This window comes from Chiloscyllium punctatum, chromosome 16 (assembly GCF_047496795.1).
Source record: "Chiloscyllium punctatum isolate Juve2018m chromosome 16, sChiPun1.3, whole genome shotgun sequence".
Taxonomy (NCBI): Eukaryota; Metazoa; Chordata; class Chondrichthyes; order Orectolobiformes; family Hemiscylliidae; genus Chiloscyllium; species Chiloscyllium punctatum.
In genome coordinates, this window is record NC_092754.1 from 45865255 (window position 1) to 45884918 (window position 19664).

Below are 19664 nucleotides of genomic sequence, written 5' to 3' on the forward strand. Positions count from 1 at the left end.
GTCAGGGAGTCCAGAACTAGAGGGCATAGGTTTAGGGTGAGAGGGGAAAGATATAAAGGAGACCTAAGGGGCAAAGTTTTCACATAGAGGGTGGTACGAGTATGGAATGAGCTGCCAGAGGAAGTGGTGGAGGCTGGTACAATTGCAACATTTAAGAGGCATTTGGATGGGTATATGAATAGGAAGGGTTTGGAGGGATATGGGCCAGGTGCTGGCAGGTGGGACTAGATTGGGTTGGGATATCTGGTCGGCATGGACGGGGGTTGGACAAAATGGTCTGTTTCCATGCTGTACATCTCTATGACTCTAAGCTAGGACATTTTTAGAGGAAAGGAGACTGAGGAGGGGTCCTACAGAAGGGTATTAGATTATGAGAGACATGAATAGGGTTTTCCCCGGTTTGGGGAATTGAGGACTAGAAGGCATCAGTTTAAGATTAGAGGGGAAGGAATAAAAGGGGCAACATTTTTACACAGAGGTTGGTACACATATAGAATGAGCTGCCAGCAGAAGTGGTTGAGGCAGGTACATTAACAACATTTAAAAAGGCATTTGGACAAGTACATGGATAGGAAATATTTAGAAGGATATGAGCATAGTGCAAGGAAATAGGGTTAGCATGGATAGGCATTTTAGTCAGCATGGATCAGATTGGGCCAAAGGGTCTATCTTTGTGTTGTAGAACTCTATGATTCTATGACCCTCTGACTCTGTCATTTACCATCAAGCCAATTTTGTATCCAATTGGTTAGTTGTCTCTGGGTACCATGTTATCTAACCTTACTAAACAGTTCACCATGTGTAACTTTGTCAAAGGCCTTGCCAAGGTTCACATAGACAACACCTATCACTCTGCCCTCTATCTTTGTGGTCAACCTGATCAAAAAAACTCAATCAAATTGATGGGAGCCAATTCAAGGGATACTTATGATAAGGGAGATGAAATGGGGAAAATGGAGGAGGAGGAGAAGAGAAATAACCAGGTTAAGAGTTTCAGGTTAGAGTAGAATATGCTGGAAACGAGAGGGTTAAGGAAAGTGAAAGCAAGCAAAGGGAGTAAAAAAGTGAAGGGTAAGGAGAGAAGATGAAGGTGGATAATGCAGAAAGAGAGAAAAGTGTTCATAGTAGATAGGAAAGGAAGCATAGTAAGAGAGAGATTGATTGTGTAAAGGATAAGCAAAATGACAATGAAGCAAAATTAGTTTCAAAGGACAATGGGAATAAAAAGGCATACAAAAGAAGAGGAGGTAAAATATTGTTCAACTTAATAGTTGGGTCTAACATTGTTTCCCATGTGTATTCCATGTTAAAACCAACAGGAAGTGGGTTGGAATGGGCAGGACGCAGTTAGAGGGCACACGGTGAAGGTATAGGGTTAGAGGGCCCAGTATGAGGCGGCAAAATTAGAGGGTGTGGGTCAAGGGAAAGAGGGTAGTGTTTTGAGGGGGATAGGTTAAGAAGGGTGTGAAGGGGGAGAAAGATTAGGAGGCAGAGTTTGAGCAGCCAGGATTCCAGGGCACGAAGTAGGGGGGCAGGGTTAGAGGAAGGGTCAGAGGAACCAGGGTTATGCAATAGTTTACATAGGTTCAAGGGCAAGGTGTGAGGGCAGTGTATGGAGAGACAAGTTATGAGGAAAAGCGGCAAGGTAGAATAGACAGTGCATGCCATATACTGGTGAGGTATTGATTTAAATATAAGAATTTGAGCCCCACATTTTGAAAATATTGACTGGTTCTGTCATTTTTAATCCTTTGCCGCTGGCCTGATTGTTTTTGTAATCTTGCTTGCTCCTGACTTATTTTAGCTCACAGCACCACCCACTGGCATACCTGATACTGCAAGTAAATGACCTCTTCTTTTTAGAGATCAGATTCTGCGGCAACTTGATAAGGTAGATGCTGAGAGGGAATGTATTCCTCTCACAGGGAATTGAGAACTAAGGAAGAGGATTCCAGTTTGAGATGGAAATGAGGAAAACTTTTATTTGAGGATTTTTTGTCTTTTGAATCCTGTTCCCCAAAGAGCAATATATTCAGGGTCGAGTGAGATAGATCTTTAGTCAACAAGGACTAGTTGGGAAAGCAGAATTAAGACCACAAGCATATTCAAAGCTGGTCATATTGAATGGTGAAGCAAGCTGAAAGGGCTAAGTGGCCCAAACCTGCTCCTATTGGTATTGAAATGAGTGTCGGTGTTATGGTGAGATAATGAACAAACAAAAGGGAATGTCCTTTTGTCCTTCATGCATAGCGTCAGAAAGAGTTAATACTGAGCAATGTATTAAGCACCATCTAATACAATGATCTCACACAGACTTAAGATTCACTTGTCCACAAGAATATTAGTAGGACTTACCACGGTACAGTCCTGTGGAGAAAAAGCTAATCTTCCCACAGAGTGCTCTCCGTTGCGTTGTGGGGCACTACCAATGTGTTAACCAAAATAGATTCAGAACAAAATTGTGTAGCCATGAGGCACTGTGGGCTTTTAGCAGCAGGATTGTGTCCACCTATAATCTGCATGCTCATAGAATGAAGAGTACAGGAGGGCATGCCAGGGGCAGCATCAAGCACACTATACACAGAACTACATGTGTGCCAAACAGGTGATAAAAAGCAGCTTGTTACAGACAAATCACAGTAATCTTACAACCAACTTTGCATGTGAGAATTCGGAAGTCCTGTACATCCAGTCACGAAAGTTAGTGGACAATGTAACGACTAATGAGAGGAACAAACTCTAATTTATCATGCCTTTATCCTCTGTCATCGCTTTGATATTCCTGACAGTAGATACTCCAAAACTTGCCATACCCCTAGCCAATTTGTTCCAGTGCAGCCACCCAAATGGTATCTAATTGATAGGGCAGAAAATTACCTAGTTATGCCCTGTACACAAAATGCAGGATGAAGGCAATCTGACCAATTACTGCCCTTTCAGTTTATTTTCATTAATCAATAAAACAATGTAAAGAGTCATCCACAGTGCCATCATGTGGTCAGTGGCCTTTGTCAGTGGTCACAAGCTGTCAATTTTGCACTTCTTCAGTCATAAAGGGTGGAAGCTTACCAGGCTCTGAATGGCAATATTGAGATTGATACATGTTCAGGTATTAGAGGCATCAAGATATGTGGAGATCAACTATGATCATATTGAATGGCAGAGCAGGCTCAAAGGGCCGAATGGCCTGTTCTTGCTCCTAGTTTCTATGTCTCTGAGGGTGTTTGAATTGTTTGAGATGTTCATTTTGCCAATAAGATCATTTTGCACAAGTGGTAGGGTGAGATTCTCACCAGGGAATAGCAGGTTCTCAGTTGATGCTCTTTGTTTCTTGTTAAGTAGCTTGAAAAAGTTGCCCCTTAGGTAACTTTCAAATCTTTCCCCTCTCATCTTAAACCTATGTCCTCAGGTTTTGGACTCCCCTACCCTGGGGAAAACCCTATACATGCTCTTCATGGTTTTATAAACTTCTATAAGGTCACGCCTCAGCCTTCGGTACTTCAGGGAAAATAGTCCCAGCCTATTCTGCCTCTCCCTGTAGCTCAAACTCTCCAACCCTGACACCATCCTTATAAATCTTTTCTGAACCCTTTCAAGTTTAACATCATCATTCCTATAGCAGGGAGATGAGAAATGAATGCAGTATTGTAAAAGTGCCTAAGACCGATGCCTGTGCAGCCGCAGTATGACCTCCCAACTCCTGTACTCAATGCACTGACCAATAACAGCAGGAGTACCAAATGCCTTCTTCACTGTATGTAAGTTTGTTTGCAGAGCTGGAAGGTTCATTTTTTGAGACAGTTTGTCACCACACTTGGTAACATCAGCAGTGAGCCTCCGGTGATGCACTGGTGGTCTGGCCCACTTTTTATTTATGTGTTTAGGTTTCTTTGGGGTAGTGATGTCATTTCATGTGGTGATATCATTTCCTGTTCTTTTTCTCAGGGGGGTGGTAAATGGGATCTGAGTCAATGTGTATGTTGATAGAGTTCTGGTTGGAATGCCATGCTTCTAGGAATTCTCACACGTGTCTCTGTTTGGCTTGTCCTAAAATAGATGTGCTGTCCCAGTCAAAGTGGTATCTTTCTTCACCTGTATGTAAAGATACCAGTCAGAGTGGGTCATGTCTTTTTGTGGGTGGTTGATGTTCACGTACCCTAGTTTTCTGCCTGTTTGTCCAATGTAGTATTTGTTACAGTTCTTGTGAGATATCTTGTAAATGGCATTAGTTTTGCTTGTTGTCTGCATAGAGTCTTTCAAGTTCATTAGCTGCTGTTTTAGTGTGTTGGTGGGTTTGTGGACTCCATGATATCAAGAGGTCTGAGTAGTCTGGTAGTCATTTCTGAGATGTCCTTTGATGTAGGGAGAGTGGCTAGGGTTTTTGGATGTGTTTTGTCTGCTTCTGTGGTTTTGTTGCTGAGAAATTGGCGAACTGTGTTCTATGGATACCCGTTCTTTTTTAATACACTGTATAGGTGATTTTCCTCTGCTCTTTGTAGTTCCTCTGTGTTGCAGTGTGTGATGGTTCATTGAAATAATGTTCTAATGCAGCTCTGTTTTTGGATGTTGGGATGATTGCTTCTGTAGTTCAGTGTTTGGTCTGTATGTGTTGTTTTTCCTGTAGATGCTGGTTTGAAGTTCCCCATTGGCTGTTCGCTGTACTGTGACATCTAAGAATGGCAATTTGTTGTCTTCCTCCTCTTTAGTGAATTTTATGCCAGTAAGCATATTATTGATGGTCTTGAAGGTTTCCTCTAATTTGTTTCGTTTAGTGATGACAAAGGTGTCATCCACGTAGCGGACCTAAAGTTTGGGTTGGATGCTTGGCAGAGCTGTTTGTTCGAGTCTCTGCAATACTGCCTCTGCTAAGAACCATGATATCGGAGATCCCATGGGTGTTTTGTTGGTTTGTCTGTAGGTTTTGTTTTTGAAGGTGAAGTGGGTGGTAAGGCATAGGTCCCCTAGCTTGATGATACTGTCCTTGTTGATGAAGTTGGTGGTGTTTGGTGTATGTGTCTTTGGGTCTTCTAATAGCATTGTCAGTGTTTCCTTGGCCAGGTTAATGTTGATGGATATGAATAGGGCTGTTACGTCAAAGGACATCACCAACCCAAGGAAACCTAAACACTTAAATAAAAAGCAGGCCATACCACCAGAGCTTCACCAGAGGCTCATTGATGATGTTACCTAGTATGGTGATGAAACATCTGAAAACAAACCTTCCAGCTCAGCAAGCAAAGTTACATGCAGAACCTCAACCTGAGCTACAAATTTTCTCAAAACTCGCCTTCTTCACTATCATGTCTATCTGTGACTCCACTTACAAGGAACCAGGAACCATTAAGTGTATGATGTTTCTTAAATGCTTTGAGAATTCCCATCGCTACCATCCCATTAGGCAGTGAGTCCTCTAAACATGTAGCGTAGAACAGCACAGCATAGGAACAGGCACAATTCTGCACCAACCATGAAGCCACTCTAATATAATTCAATCTGTTCACTGCAAGGTCCATCTATTCCCTGCCTGTTCTTGTGGCTGTCTAAATGCCTCTTAATTATTACTATGATATCTGCTTCTGCCCCACCTCCTCTGGCATCTGAGGAGCAGGAGAGTCAATGTTTTGGGCAAAATCCCTTCATCAGGAATGAGGATAGCATTTTTACAAGCGGCAGGGTGGAAGGAGGTGTAATCCAGCTAGCTGTGAGAGTCAGTGGGTTTATAGAAGATGTCAGTGTTGAGTCAGTCACCGTTGATGGAGATGGTTTGTTTAGCACCTTCATTCCTGAAGAAGATCTTTTGCCCAAAACATTGACTCTGCTGCTCCTTGGATGCTGCCTGACCTGTGCTTTTCCAGCACCACCCTCTCGGCTCCACGTTACTAACCTGGTATCAGGAGTACAGATGGCTGCAGGCACAGTTTCAAAAGGAAGGGTCTGATCCAGTTGTTGTCCCCATCAAAGTAGACAATACAGGTAGACCTATAAATTATAATTTAAAAAAGAGAACTGTGGATGCTGCAATCTGGAACAAAAAACAAATTTCTAGAGAAACTCAGCAGGTCTGGTGGCATCTATGGAGAGAAAGCAGAGTTAATGTTTCGAGCCCAGTTCTGAAGAAATATTAACTCTCTTAAACTCTCTGCAGAGGCTGTCAGAGCTGTCGAGTTTCTCCAGTCTTATGAATTTGAATAATCATAATAATAATAGAAGGAATAATAATTTGAAAGCAGAGTCTAAAAGGTAATATCTGAACCAAGATTCAGCAATTGACATGGGACCAACCAGATTAGACAAAGAAATACGTGGCTCAATATTGATGTGAAAAGAGGGACACTTTCATAGAACTGGGGGAACGGTCACTGGACCGTAAACGTTAATTCTGATTTCTCTCCAAAGATGCTGCCAGATCTTTTCCAGCAACTGCAGTTTTTGTTTCTGATTTCCAGCATCCACAGTTCTTTTGGTTTTTGTTGAGCACTTTCATAGGGGACTGACTCCAGTACTCAAAAGACTAAGCAGTTCAACTAGATGGGCTCCATTTCAATCAGGCTGAAACCGGTGGTCGAGGGAATTGTCTAAATAGGGCTGTTGCCAGGGCTTTAAAATCAAAAGGGCTGGGTTAGGTTCAATTGAAGGCAGACTTAGAAATATCAAGAGAAACTTTAAACTGTATAGAGTGGTTTTAGTAATTTGAGCAAACCAGTAAACTTGGACAAGAAAGTTTAGAGAGTTTAGTCGTAATGCTGTGAATGCAACAACAAATATATGCAAATAATAGGATGTGCAGGCTAGGTGGTAGCAAGATATGTCTGGGTCAGATGCTCTTCAGAGGGTCAGTGTGAACTTGATGGACTGATTGGCTTGCTTTCCCTCTGTGGTGCTAACAGTGGGTAGACTGCTGCCTCACAATGCCAGGGACCTAGGCTCAATTCCAGCCTCAGGTGACTGACTGTGTGGAGTTTTCACATTCTCCCCATGTATGCATGGGTTTGTTCCAGGTGCTATGGTTTCCTCCCACAGTCCAAAGGTATTCAGGTTGGATGGATTAGCCATGCTAAGTTGCCCATAGCATCCAGGGATGTGCAGGTTAGGTGAAAGGTTGTTGGGATAGGTTAGGGGGTTTGGTCTGGATGAGATACAACTTGGAGAGCTGGTTTTAACTTGTTGGGCCAAATGACCTGTTTCCACATTGGAGGGATTCTAGGCTCCTATAAAAATTAAAGCATTTTTACCTGAATGATCGAAGCATTTGCAATAAAATGGATGAATGAATGGCACAGTTGAGATAAATAGTTTACATCTAAATATCATTTAGGAAATAAGGCTACACGGAATAGTTTGTAGAATAAGTATTCCAGGGTACAGTACATACATTTTAAAAAGACAGAATGAAAAAAGAATATTATCTACCATGAAACTATTACCAATGATTGAATACCCCATCTATTTCACTAATGTCCTTCAGGGAAGGAAATCTGAAATCTGCCAGCCTTATCTGGTCTGGCCTACATGTGACTCCAAACTACAGCAATCTGGCTGACTCTACACTGCCTTCTGGGCAATTTGGAGTGTGAAATAAATTCTGTTCTGGCCAGTAACATCCATGTCTCTTGGATGAATTTTAAAAATCAGATTGATAAGTTAACAGGCCTACTCCTGCTCCTACATTAAATTTTCTATCAAACTTGCTTCATTGAAAACACCTCGTTCCTTTCTGAAATTGAATATCAGAACATTTTATAAGTATTTGAGTAGAATGTTGTGTTTAAATAATGTCTTTCAACCATGATTGACAGCTACAATGGACTTGGTGATATGTGTACACTGCAAACAGAAATGAGACATGTATTCAAAACAAATGTTCAAGGGTACGCATCCACTTCAAAGCCTATTAAGAGCCCAAGGACAATGCTTTCCTTTGGAAAATATTGCCCACTCTTGTCTTTGTTTAATTACTATGAAGAATAACTTTTTGAAGTTTCTTTCAGGGTCCACACAAAAACAATCATTTGCTAGGTGCTATTCCCATTAGTAATGTGATATACTAGTGAGATACAGAATGCATCTTCCCTCTCTTGCAGCCTCATGGTAAGATAAAACCACATTACTAACCCTTTGCAATTTCAAACACGTCACCTGCACATCAGAGCTCTTCAATCTTTTAATGTTGAGGGAATATGATTTCACATTATATTCTATTTATCAGATATTTGATCATTTAATTTTATTTTAGTGTAGGTACCCCCGTGGCGCTGTTGGGGAGGGAGTTATGGGGCTTTGTTCCTTGACTGTCACTGGGTCAAGCCCAAAAATTTCCTCCTTAATGGCATTGAGGGTTCTACCATGGACTGCAACCATTCATGAACAGCTCACCACCACCTTCTCAAGGGTAACTAAGGACAGACAGTGAATGCTGACCAGCCAGCAATGACCCTATACCATTGATGAATAAAAGTAAGATTTTTAAAAATAATGTTAATATTTTCCTTACCTCAGCAATCTCCAAATATTATTTCATAGTAAAATGAGACCAAGAATTTTATAACTTACTCTTGGATAAATAAGACTTTCAATATATTGTTAATTTGGACATTAAACATCATTTGCTTTTCGTAAAGTTATCAAATACGGAACAGGAATGCTAGTCTGGGTACTGTAAGTGACTGAATATGGACTGCTCAGATCAATACACGAAGCAACAATAGACCATAAACTAGTATGGGCATATGCGAGGAGGTGACCATCACTATTACTGTTTAGCATTGCATTATCTACTCTTGACTATAGCTGGTTTGATCACTCGATTTAAAAAAACCAAAACAACAGGATGGCATGAAATGGGTAAATTAGCCATCTCTTAAGACCTACCATAGTAATTATTAGCCTTGTATTTAATTGAGAAAAGCGTGAACAATGTCAAGAATTTTACACTCAGAGTACAACTTTCCTTTGAAGAGAGAAAGGTCGTGGTCACCCTATGGAGTCACAGGAAGTGGAAGAGATCCTTAATGAGTACTTTGTATTGATATTCACTAAGGAGAAGGACATGACTGATGTTGAGGTCAGGGATGAGTAAATGAATACCTAGAGAATGTCAATATATTGAAGGAGGAAGTTTTGAGTATTCTAAATTGCATGAATGCAGTCAAGTTTCCAGAGCCAGATGGGATCTATCCCAGGTTACTGCGAGAGTCTAGGGAAGGAATAGCTGGTACATTAGCAGATACTTCACATTCTCTTTGAGCACAGGTGAGGCACCAGAGGACTGAAGATCAACCAGTGTTGTTCCTTATTTAAGAAAGGAAGCAGGGATAATCCAGGAAATTACAGGCTGGCCAGCCTGATGTCTCTAATTGGCAAGCTCTTGGAGAAGAGGGACAAGATATATGCACATTTGGAAGAAAATAGACTAGTTAGTGACATGCAGCATAATTTTGTATGGGGAAGGTCGTGTCTCACCAACCTGATTGAATTTTTTGAAGTGATGACCAGGGTAATTGATGCTGGAAGGGTTGTAGATGTTGTTTACTTAGACTTTAGGGGTCAGTGTGGGAGTTCCTATTGTTTGTGTTTATATTGTGTAAATTTATGACTTAAATTTAGTAGGGTTGATCACTGGTGGTGCAAAACTTGTTGGGATGTAAAACAGCCAGTGGGATAGTCTTGGACAACAAGAGACTATTGATGGGTCGGTCAGATAAACTGATCAGTCGCAAATGGAATTCAATCCGAATATACGTAAGGTGATTCACTTGGTCAGGACAAACAGGCAAGGAATACATGATGAATGGTAAGACCCTGGGAAGCACTAAGAATCAGCGGGACTTTGGTGTGCATGTACACACGTCCCTTAAGGTATCATTTGTTAAGAAGACTTTATTAGTCAAGGCTAGAGTTTAGAGTAGGGGAGTCATGCTGGAACAATATAAAATGTTGGTTATGCCACAGTCTATTGTGTAGTTCTGGAATCCATATTAAAGAAAGGATGTGATAGAATTGGAGAGAGTGCAGAGGAGATTTACCAGGATATTGTCTGGACAAGAGAGTTCCAGTTAAAGGTTATACAGACTGGGGTTGTGTTCCTTAGAGAAGAGGAGATTAAAAGGAGACATGATTGAGATATATAAAAATCATGAAAGGTAGATAAGAAGAAATTTTTCCCCTTGCTGGAGGGATGTCTGGGGGCAAAGATTTAAGGTAAAGGGCAGGGATTTAGAAAGGATGTGATGAAAAATCTTTTTTATGCAGAGGGTGTTGGGAATCTGGAACCCATTCCCTCTAAGGGTGGTAGAAACAGAAACCCTCATAACATTTAAGTAATATTCAGATGTGCACTTATGATGTCAAGGCATAGAAGGCTATGGACTAAGTACAGTGCTGGAAAATGATAATAGAATAAGTAGATAGTTGATTTTTGACCAGCACAGGTGCATTGGATCATAGGAGCTTTTTTCTGTAAACTTCTAAGACCCTCTGTTGAGCTTGAATCCTGGGGTTTATGTCTCACCTGCTTCAGCGGTCTGTCACAATGTCTCTGAATAGGTCGTTTTAAAACTATAATTTTTCTGAACCTTTAAAGGGAACTGCATTTCTAACACTGACCAAGACAAGTTCATCGGTTAACTGAAATTCAACAATTCAATAATGAGGGTAAAACAGTAAAGTGAGAAGTAGATATCCTATTTTAAATACAAACTGGAATATAAGAAGGTCATTTGCATTTATGCTAATTGATAGTGAACTGCTAAACATTTTACATGTTAAATCAGGTAAGTTGAGTCTGATTGGTCAGGACACTGACTCAGAAATGAAGCAGCAATTAGCTGAATGGATACATTCTCCATGGCAATACCTCCACCAATCAAAGTGCATTTGATAACCAATCACCATGGAGGATCGTAGACTTAAAGGAGAGGTAGATAGTGCTTGAAGAGAGAGCTATCAAAATCAACTAGCTTAGGGCTAAAAGGTTGAGTCTTGTGGACTAAATTAATTTGAAGAGGATACAAAGTGCAGGCAGAAAGTGAGGACTTGATATCAGAGTTAAGAGTGTGTTGCTGGAAAAGCACAGCAAGTCAGACAGCATCCGAGGAGCAGAAGAATCAACGTTTCAGGCATAAGCCATTCCTGATGAAGGGCTTATGCCCGAAATGTCAATTCTACTGCTCCTCTGATGCTGCCTGACATGCTGTGCTTTTCCAGCAACACACTCTCAACCAAGGATACAAAGTGCAGATTGAGGTAAATTAGAGAAACGTATATGTCCAAGCTTGGAGGGGGTGGAGGAATGGTTGTGTTGGAGTAATGGAGCAATTTAGAGGAAGTTTGTCCAGGTGGACTAAGGAAATAGAGGGATTGTCTCAGGTACGATGATATAGAAATCAATGAACTTCTCACACTTGTTAGTGGTGAGGGTGGAGAACTCCGTAAAGGAGGTATGTGGCCTGCAGTAGAAAGAAGATGCTGAAGCTTATTTTTACAATATTAGATAATCTGGAATAGTGGGGAGGTTTGGTAGTGGAGACCAGGATCTGATCATGTTGTATATTGTCCAGCCAGATCTGATTGTGAATGGGGATTAAAAAGCTGTTGTGGCTTTGTAATAGCTAGCTTGAAAAGACAGTGCTTGCATGTGAACAATTTAGATCGCCATATTTGCATTTAATTCAAATGATTTATCAAACATGAATTGCAGTGAAGCTACATTAGGAATTTGAGTCAAAGCATACTTTTCAGTGACATTTGGAAAATCAAATCAACTACACAGGCAAAACATTTAAAACAGACATGCATTCCTCAGATAAACAAAATTATTGCATTAAAATGCAATTATTTGATTTTCATTCAGATTATAAATTGATTGTTTAGTTCTTAATTGTACACAAATTGATTTGCAGGTGTTCCTCATTCTAATGCATCTGACATCTTTATGTTGAATTTTGTTTCATTGTAACTATTCAAAGCCACAATTGTTTCAGTTCCTATCGTTAGCCTTTTATGGCCATCATAGAGATGCAATACAATAGAACTACAGCGTAAGACTCACCATTTATATCCACACTTCCCACTCGCTCACACTCTGAACTCTGGACTTGTGTTCCTCTTTGTATTTATAGGTTGTCCATCTGGATCATTTAAACCAAACCAAGGGGATGAACCCTGTTTGAGCTGCCCAATCAACAGCAGGACCACATCTGAAGGTGCCACAAACTGTGTTTGTCGGAATAAATACTATCGGGCAGACACCGACCCATTAGATATGCCATGCACAAGTAAGTTCACCTTCAACACGGTTCTTGCGGTCTTGACAGGTTGCAGGTAAGGACAGACATGGTGCTCCAGGTATGGTCACTTGGGCAGGACAAACAAGGCAAAGTAATACATGATGCCCAGTAGAAGCCTGAAATGTACCAAGTGTTAGACAGACCTTGGTGTGCATGTATACCAACACTTGAGGTATTCTGACAGGTAGATACAGTGGTTAATAAGTGGTACTGCATATTTGCCTTTGTTAGTCAATGGCATGGATTTTAAGCAGGGAGGTTATGCTGCAAGTCGAGAGTGTGGTGCTGGAAAAGCACAGCAGGTCAGGCAGCATTCCTTCATCAGGAATGGCTTATGCCCGAAATGCCGATTCTCCTCCTCCTTGGATGCTGCCTGACCTGCTGTGCTTTTCCAGCACCACACTCTCAACTCAGAGCCCCAGCATCTGCAGTCCTCACTTTCTCGTAGGTTTTGCTGCAACTCTACATCATGTTGGTTGGGCCACAGCTGGAGAAACATGTATAACTCTGGAATTATAGGAAAGATGTGATAGCACTGGAGAGGGTGAAAGGGAGTTTTACCAGGCTGTTTCCTGGGCCAGAGTTTCAGTTTTGAAGCGAGATTGGATAAACTGGGATTGTTTTAGCTAGAACAGAAGACACTGAGAGAGGACATGATTGACATGTATAAAATTGAGGTTCATGAACTGGTTAGACATGAAGAAAGGTTTCCCCTTGATAGAAGGATCAACAAAAAGGGACATATCTTTAAGGTAAGGGCAAATGTTTAACAGAAGATGTGAGGAAAATTCCTTCCCACCAACTGGTGTGAATCTAGAACTCACTGCCTGAAAGGATGGTAAAAGCAGAAATCCTCATAACATTTATAAGGGTGAGTGCAGAACTGGAGACCAGAGGTTTAAGGTGAGATGGGAAAGATTTAAAATGGATTTAAAGGGCAACATTTTCATGCAGAAGGTGACGCATGTATAGAATGAGCTGCCAGAGGAAGTGGTGGTGGCTGGTACAATTGCAACATTTAAAAGGGTATAGGAAGGTATATGAATAAGAAAGGTTCAGAAGGATATGGGCCAAGTGCTGGCAAATGGGACTAGACTAATTTGGGATATCTGGTCACCATGGGCGAGTTGGGCCAAAGGGTCTGTTTCTGTGCTGTGCTTCTCTATGATTCTGACTCTATGCTAGAAAATGAGTTTAGTATGGTTAGGTAGTTGTTTTTACCACAAACATGATGGGCAGAAGAGTTTGTTTTTGTGCTGTTGACTTGTATAACTCTCTAGAAGGACAAATTCAGCACTATTTTTCTGGAATCTGCAACAACAACAACTCACATTTATACTTGTAACATCATAAAATACCCAAGCTCCTCAGTTTTGTTTTTAGTAATTGTTTTCTTCCTCTTTTTTTTCCCCCTTGAGCATCTTTTGGATAACACATTAAACCATCTGCATACAAATGGATTGGAAAATATCCAGTGGCTTTATTTTGAATACGAGGAGGGTCATGCTCAATGCACTGGTCAAGATTTATCCCTAAAACCAAATAACTTAGAGGTCAATATCATATAGCTGTTTCTGGGAGCTTTATGGTTTAGTTGGTGAGTCTACCGAGTCTCTCAATCATTACAGAGTGATAACCTTTCAAAAGTACTTCGTTATCTGTATCCCACATTCAGTTATGCACAGGTTGTCAATGATTCAAAATTAATTCCTGTCTTTTCTTGCTTTTAAGTACGTATTGTTCAGTAGAACTGAAATAGTCTTTACACATATAAAGAAGCACTTGCATTGAAAATGCATCACTTACATTGCTGCTGCACCCAGTTTGCTGCTGAGACTGCCTCTCCTTCTGAGACCAACTTTCCATTTCTCTTCATTTGCCTGTCTGTCTCTTGATTTAATCGAAGTGTTCAAAATCAACAAAGGAGAAATTGCGATAATTAATGGGAGGATCAAGAACCCCAGTAGAGGATATTGACTAAATTGACTACAGGTAGAAGAAGGAATGACAAAATGAGATTTTGTTTTTTTCTTTTTTGGACAGTGAGTGGTTAGGATCTGAAATTTCACTGCCTAGAATGAGGATTGGTAGTTAAATCATTTTTTTTTTACAAGAGAATTGTATCATTATCTGAGGGGGAAATATTTGCAGCCACACAAAAGGCACAAGAGCAGGATCATGTGAATGGTTCTTCGAGAGAGCCAGCACTGTACAAAGGATTAAATGGCCTCCATCTCTGCTGTAACCATTTGTGGTTTTTATGTCTGCTCCTGCCCACAACTCGGTAGAATCCAGAAGATACACGAAGTGAGATTTTCGTTTCATACACCCATCCTAGCTTTGCTTTCAAAGTATTCTGCTGTCAGTTTTCCAGGAAATGTTAGACCTCTGAGTTTCTCAATAGTGGTTGGGGAACTATTGAAGAGAATTCTTAGGGATAGGATTTATACGCATTTGGAAAAGAATGGCTTAACTAGGGACAGTCAGCATGGCTTTGTGTCGGACAGGTCATATCTTACTAATTGATTGTTGTCACCTGGAAAAATTCAAAAGTCATCGATGAGGTTAGAGCAGTAGATGTTGTCTACATGGGTTTTACTAAGGCTTTCGTTAAGGTCTCTCATGGTAGCTTCATACAGAAGATTAAGATGCATAGGATCTATGGTAACATGGCCATGTGGATTCAGAATTGACTTGCCCATAGAAAGCAGAGGATGGTGGTGGAAAGGTGATTTTCTGGCAGGAAATCCATGATTAATGATGTTTGACTGGGATCCATATTGAGACTTCCGCTGTTTGTGATCTATATTAAATGGATGAAAAGGTAAATGGGTGAGTTTGTAAGTTTGCAGACAACACAAAGATCGGATTTGTAGATAGTGTAGAGGGTTGTCAAAGGACACAGTGGGATATAGATCAGTTACAGATATGGGTGGGGAAATGGCAGATGATTGATCCGGGCAAGTGTGAAGTGCTGCACTTGAGAAGTTAAAATGTTATGGAAAAGTGTACAGTTAATGACAGGACCCTAAACATCACTGATGTACAGAGGGATGCTGGGGTTCAAATCCACAGCTCCCTAAAGGTGGCTATGCAAATAGATAGGGTGATAAAGAAGGCATATGGCATGCTTACCTTTATTATCTGCGTGGCACAGTGGCTCAGTGGTTAGCACTGCTGCCTCACAGCACCAGGGACCTGGACTCGATTCCAGCCTCGGGCAACTGTCTGTGTAGAGTTTGCATATTCTCCCCATGTCTGCGTGGGTTTCTTCTGAGTGATCCAGTTTCCTCCCAAAGTCTGAAGATGTGCAGTTTAGGTGACTTGGCCATGCTAAATTGCCCATAGTGTTAAGGGTTGTGTCGGTTAGGTACATTAGTCAGGGGTAAATGTAGAATAATAGCTTAGGGGAATGGGTGTGGGTGGTTTATTCTTTGGAGTGTAGGTGTGGATTTGTTGGGCCAAATGACCTAGGGAGTGTTGTTGAACAAAGAGTGCAGGTTCATAGCTCCTTTAAAGTGGAATCACAGGTAGATAGGATAGTGAAAAAGACGTTTGGTATGCTTTCCGTTATTGGTCAGAGTATTGAGTACAGGAGTTAGGAGGTCATGTTGCGGCTGTACAGGACATTGATTAGGCCATTGTTGGAATATTGTGTGCAATTCTGGTCTCCTTCCTATCAGAAAGATGTTGTGAAACTTGAAAGGGTTCAGAAAAGATTTACAAGGCTGTTACCAGGGTTGGAGGATCTGAGCTACAGGGAGAGGCTGAACAGGCTGGTGCTGTTTTCCCTGGAGCGTCGGGGGCTGGGGGGGTGACCTTACAGAGGTTTGCGGAATTAATGGGCATGGATATGATGGGTGGACAGGGTCTTTCCCTGGGATGTGGGAGTCCAGAAATAGAGGGCGTGGGTTTGGGGTGAGAGGGGAGGGATATAGAGGAGACCTAGGGGGCAGCTTTTTCACACGGAGGGTAGTGTGTGTGTGTGTGTGGAGTGGGCTGCCGAGGGATGTGGTGGAGGCTGGTACAATTGCAACGTTTGGGAGGCATTTGGATGGACATGTGAGTGGGAGGGGTTTGGAGGGATGTGGGCCAGGTGCTGGCAGGTGGGACTAGCTTGCGTTGGGATGTCTGGTCGGCATGGACGGGTTGGACCGAAGGGTCTGTTTCCATGCTTTGCATCTCTATGACTCTATGACCTGTTTTCACACTGTAAGGATTCTCTGTTATGAATCTATGATTAGTCGGGGAATTGAGTACAAGAATCAGGCTGTCATGTTGCAGCTTTATAAGACTTTATTTCAGCCACACTTAGAGTATTGCATTCAATTCTGGTCACCACATTACAGGAAGAATGTGAAGGCTTTGGAGAAGGTGCAGAAGAGATTTACCAGGATGCTGTTTAGGTTAGAGGGAATGAGCTATAAGGAGAGGCTAGAAAAACTCATTGTTTTCTCTGGGACAGCAGAGGCTGAGGGCAAACGTAGAGTTATAGAGCCATACTGCATAAACACAAACCCTTCAGTCCAACCAGTCCATGCTGAACATAATCCCAAAATAAACTAGTCCTACCTGTCTGGTCCTGGCCTATTTCCCTCCAAACCTTTCCTATTCACATATTTATCAAAACATGTAGTTGTACCCACATCCATTACTTTCTCAAGAAGTGGTGGATGCAAGTACAATAACAATGTTTAAAAGAAATTTTAATAAGTATTCATTCCACATGCAAAGCTTCCTCTATAAAAAAAATGACTCTGTCTTTCATAAATCTCTCTCCTCTTCTCTTAATGTGCCCCCTAGTCTTGAAATTCCCCATCCTAGGGAAAAGAAAACTACCACTAACTCTATCAATACCTTTCATTGTTTTGTAAACTTTAATCAGATCGCCTCTCAATGTCCTAAGTTGATAGAAGTCTATAAAATTGAGATGCATAGACAAGAGTTGAAAAAGAGTTTTTTTTTTGCAGCGTTGAAGTGACCAATACCGGGAGACATGCATTTAAGGTGAGAGGGGAAAAGTTCAAAGAAGATGTGAGGGGCAAGTTGTTTTATAGTGGTAAGGAATCTGGAAAGTGGTGCCAAGGTGATGGTGGAGGCAGATAGAGTAGAGGACCTTTTATGTAAGCACAGAATCTGCAAAGAATGCAGGGATACAGACCAAGGGCAGGCAGATGGATTAGTTTAATTTGGCCTCATGTTTGGCACAACATAGTGGGCTGAGGGACCATTTCTATTCTATACAGTTCAATTTTCTACATCTTTGGCATTTTCCACATAACTGATCTTTGGTGAACAGTCCTGTAAGTCTCTAGTTTTTCTCTTCCACTTTTTGAAACACTTTTTGAAAGCCTATAAAACTTGGAAGATGACCAGCAATGCACCCAGTGTTTCCAAACCTACTTTCTTGCCTAATGTGGATTACTAGGCCCTGTTAATTTGTTAGCCTTTGCCCGATTGATTTCTTGAGCACCCTTTCATTACAAATGCTGATTTTCTTCAATCCCTGTCTCACACTAGACCACTGGTTTCCAAGCGTTTCTGGGAAGTTATTGGCCTTCATTTGTGAAGACAGAACCAAAATGTGTGTTCCAGTCTTCTGCCATTTATTTATTCACTATTATAATTGCCCCCATTTCTGATTAGTGGAAGTTCAGTCTCAATATATTCCCCACTGAGGTGTCAGTGGGGGAGCACTTTGGGGCCAGCAACCATAATACCATTAGTTTTAAAATAGTGATGGAGAAGGAGAAATCAGATCCAACAGTTGAAATTCTAAATTGGAGGAAGGCTAATTTTGACAGTATTAGGCAAGAAATTTCAAAAGCTGATTGGGTGCAGATGTTCACAGGTAAAGGGATGGCTGGAAAATGGGAAGCCTTTAGCAATGAGATAATGAGTCCAGAGACAGTATATTCCTGTCAGGGTGAAAGGAAAGGCTGGTAGGTATAGGGAATGCTGGATGACGAGAGAAATGGAGGGTTTGGTTAAGAAAAAGAAGGAAGCATATGTCAGATATAGACAGGATAGATCAAGTGAATCCTTAGAAGAGTATAAAGGCAGTAGTACACTTAAGAGGGAAATTGGAGGGGGGGGGAGCAAAAAGGGGACATGAGATAGCTTTGGCAAATAGGGTTAAGGAAAGTCCAAAGGGTTTTTACAAATATATTAAGGACAAAAGGATATCTAGAGAGAGAATAGGGCCCCTCACACATCAGCAAAGCGGCCTTTATGTGGAGCCACATGAGATGGGGAGATGCTAAACAAGTATTTTACATCAGTGTTTACTGTGGAAAAGGACACAGAAGATATAGACTGTAGGGAAATAGACATTGACATCTTGAAAAATGTCCATTACAGAGGAGCTGGATGTCTTGAAACGCATAAAGGTGGATCAATCCCCAGGACCTGGTCAGATGTACCCTAACACTCTGTGGGAAGCTAGGGAAGTGATTGCTGGGCACTTTGCTGAGATATTTGTATCATTAATAGTCACAGGTGAGGTGCCTGAAGACTGGAAGTTGGCTAACGTGGTACCCTGGGAAAAGACTTTGTCTATTTATCCTATCCATATCTTCATGATTTTATAAACCTCAATAGAGTCACCCTCAGCTTTCGATGCTCCAGGAAAACAGCCCCAGTCTATTCAGCCTCTCCCTTTAGCACAAATCCTCCAACTCTGGCAACATCCTTAGAAGTCTTTTCTGAACCCTTTCAAGTTTCATAACATCCTTCCTTACATAAGTGAATATGTCCTGCTAAGATTCTCTTGCTCCTCAGATGCTGTCTAACCTGCTGTGCTTTTCCAGCTCCATACTTTTTGATTCTAAAGAAAACAAGCCAAGCCTATCTTGTCTCTGCTTCTAGCTCAATTTCTCCATCCCAGGCAGCATCCTATTGAGCCTCTTCTAGTGTAGTGAGGTGACCAGAACTGTACACAGTCCTCCAGCTGTTGCATAAACAATGCTCTGTACAATTCCATTTACCTCTTTTCCCTTGTACTCTATGGCACAACTAATGAAAGCAAACGTCCCATATCCCTTAACTATCTGATTCACGTGATCTCCAGACTTCAAGGATCTGTGACGAATTACCGACTGTTCCTCTAAGCTATTAAATATTCTCTCCTCTTATTTTTTCTTCCAAAGTGCATCACCTTGCACTTTTCAGGGTTAAATAGTTTGCTTTATTTAGATTCGGGACCCTAGTTTCTGATTCGGCTTTTTCACACTTCATTTTAATGAACAATTCTATAATTTTACGGTCATTCTTCCACAACAGATCCAACACATCAAAGTTATTAGTTAATTCTTTTTTCATTGCACAATACCCAGTCTAGGATCGCCTGCTCTTTAGTTGATTCTTAAACATGTTATTTTT

The 19664-nt window shown here is 41.2% G+C and overlaps 1 protein-coding gene across 3 annotated transcripts in view; it reads left to right on the forward strand.

The window, feature by feature from the left end:
- LOC140487179 (ephrin type-B receptor 2) overlaps nucleotides 1–19664 on the forward strand; it is a 718490-nt gene that overhangs the window by 503701 nt on the left and 195125 nt on the right. For all 3 annotated transcript variants that reach the window (XM_072586828.1, XM_072586830.1, XM_072586829.1), the window contains one exon: nucleotides 12117–12272. In XM_072586828.1, coding sequence (XP_072442929.1) covers nucleotides 12117–12272 — 156 coding nt within the window. The remainder of the gene's footprint in view (nucleotides 1–12116; nucleotides 12273–19664) is intronic.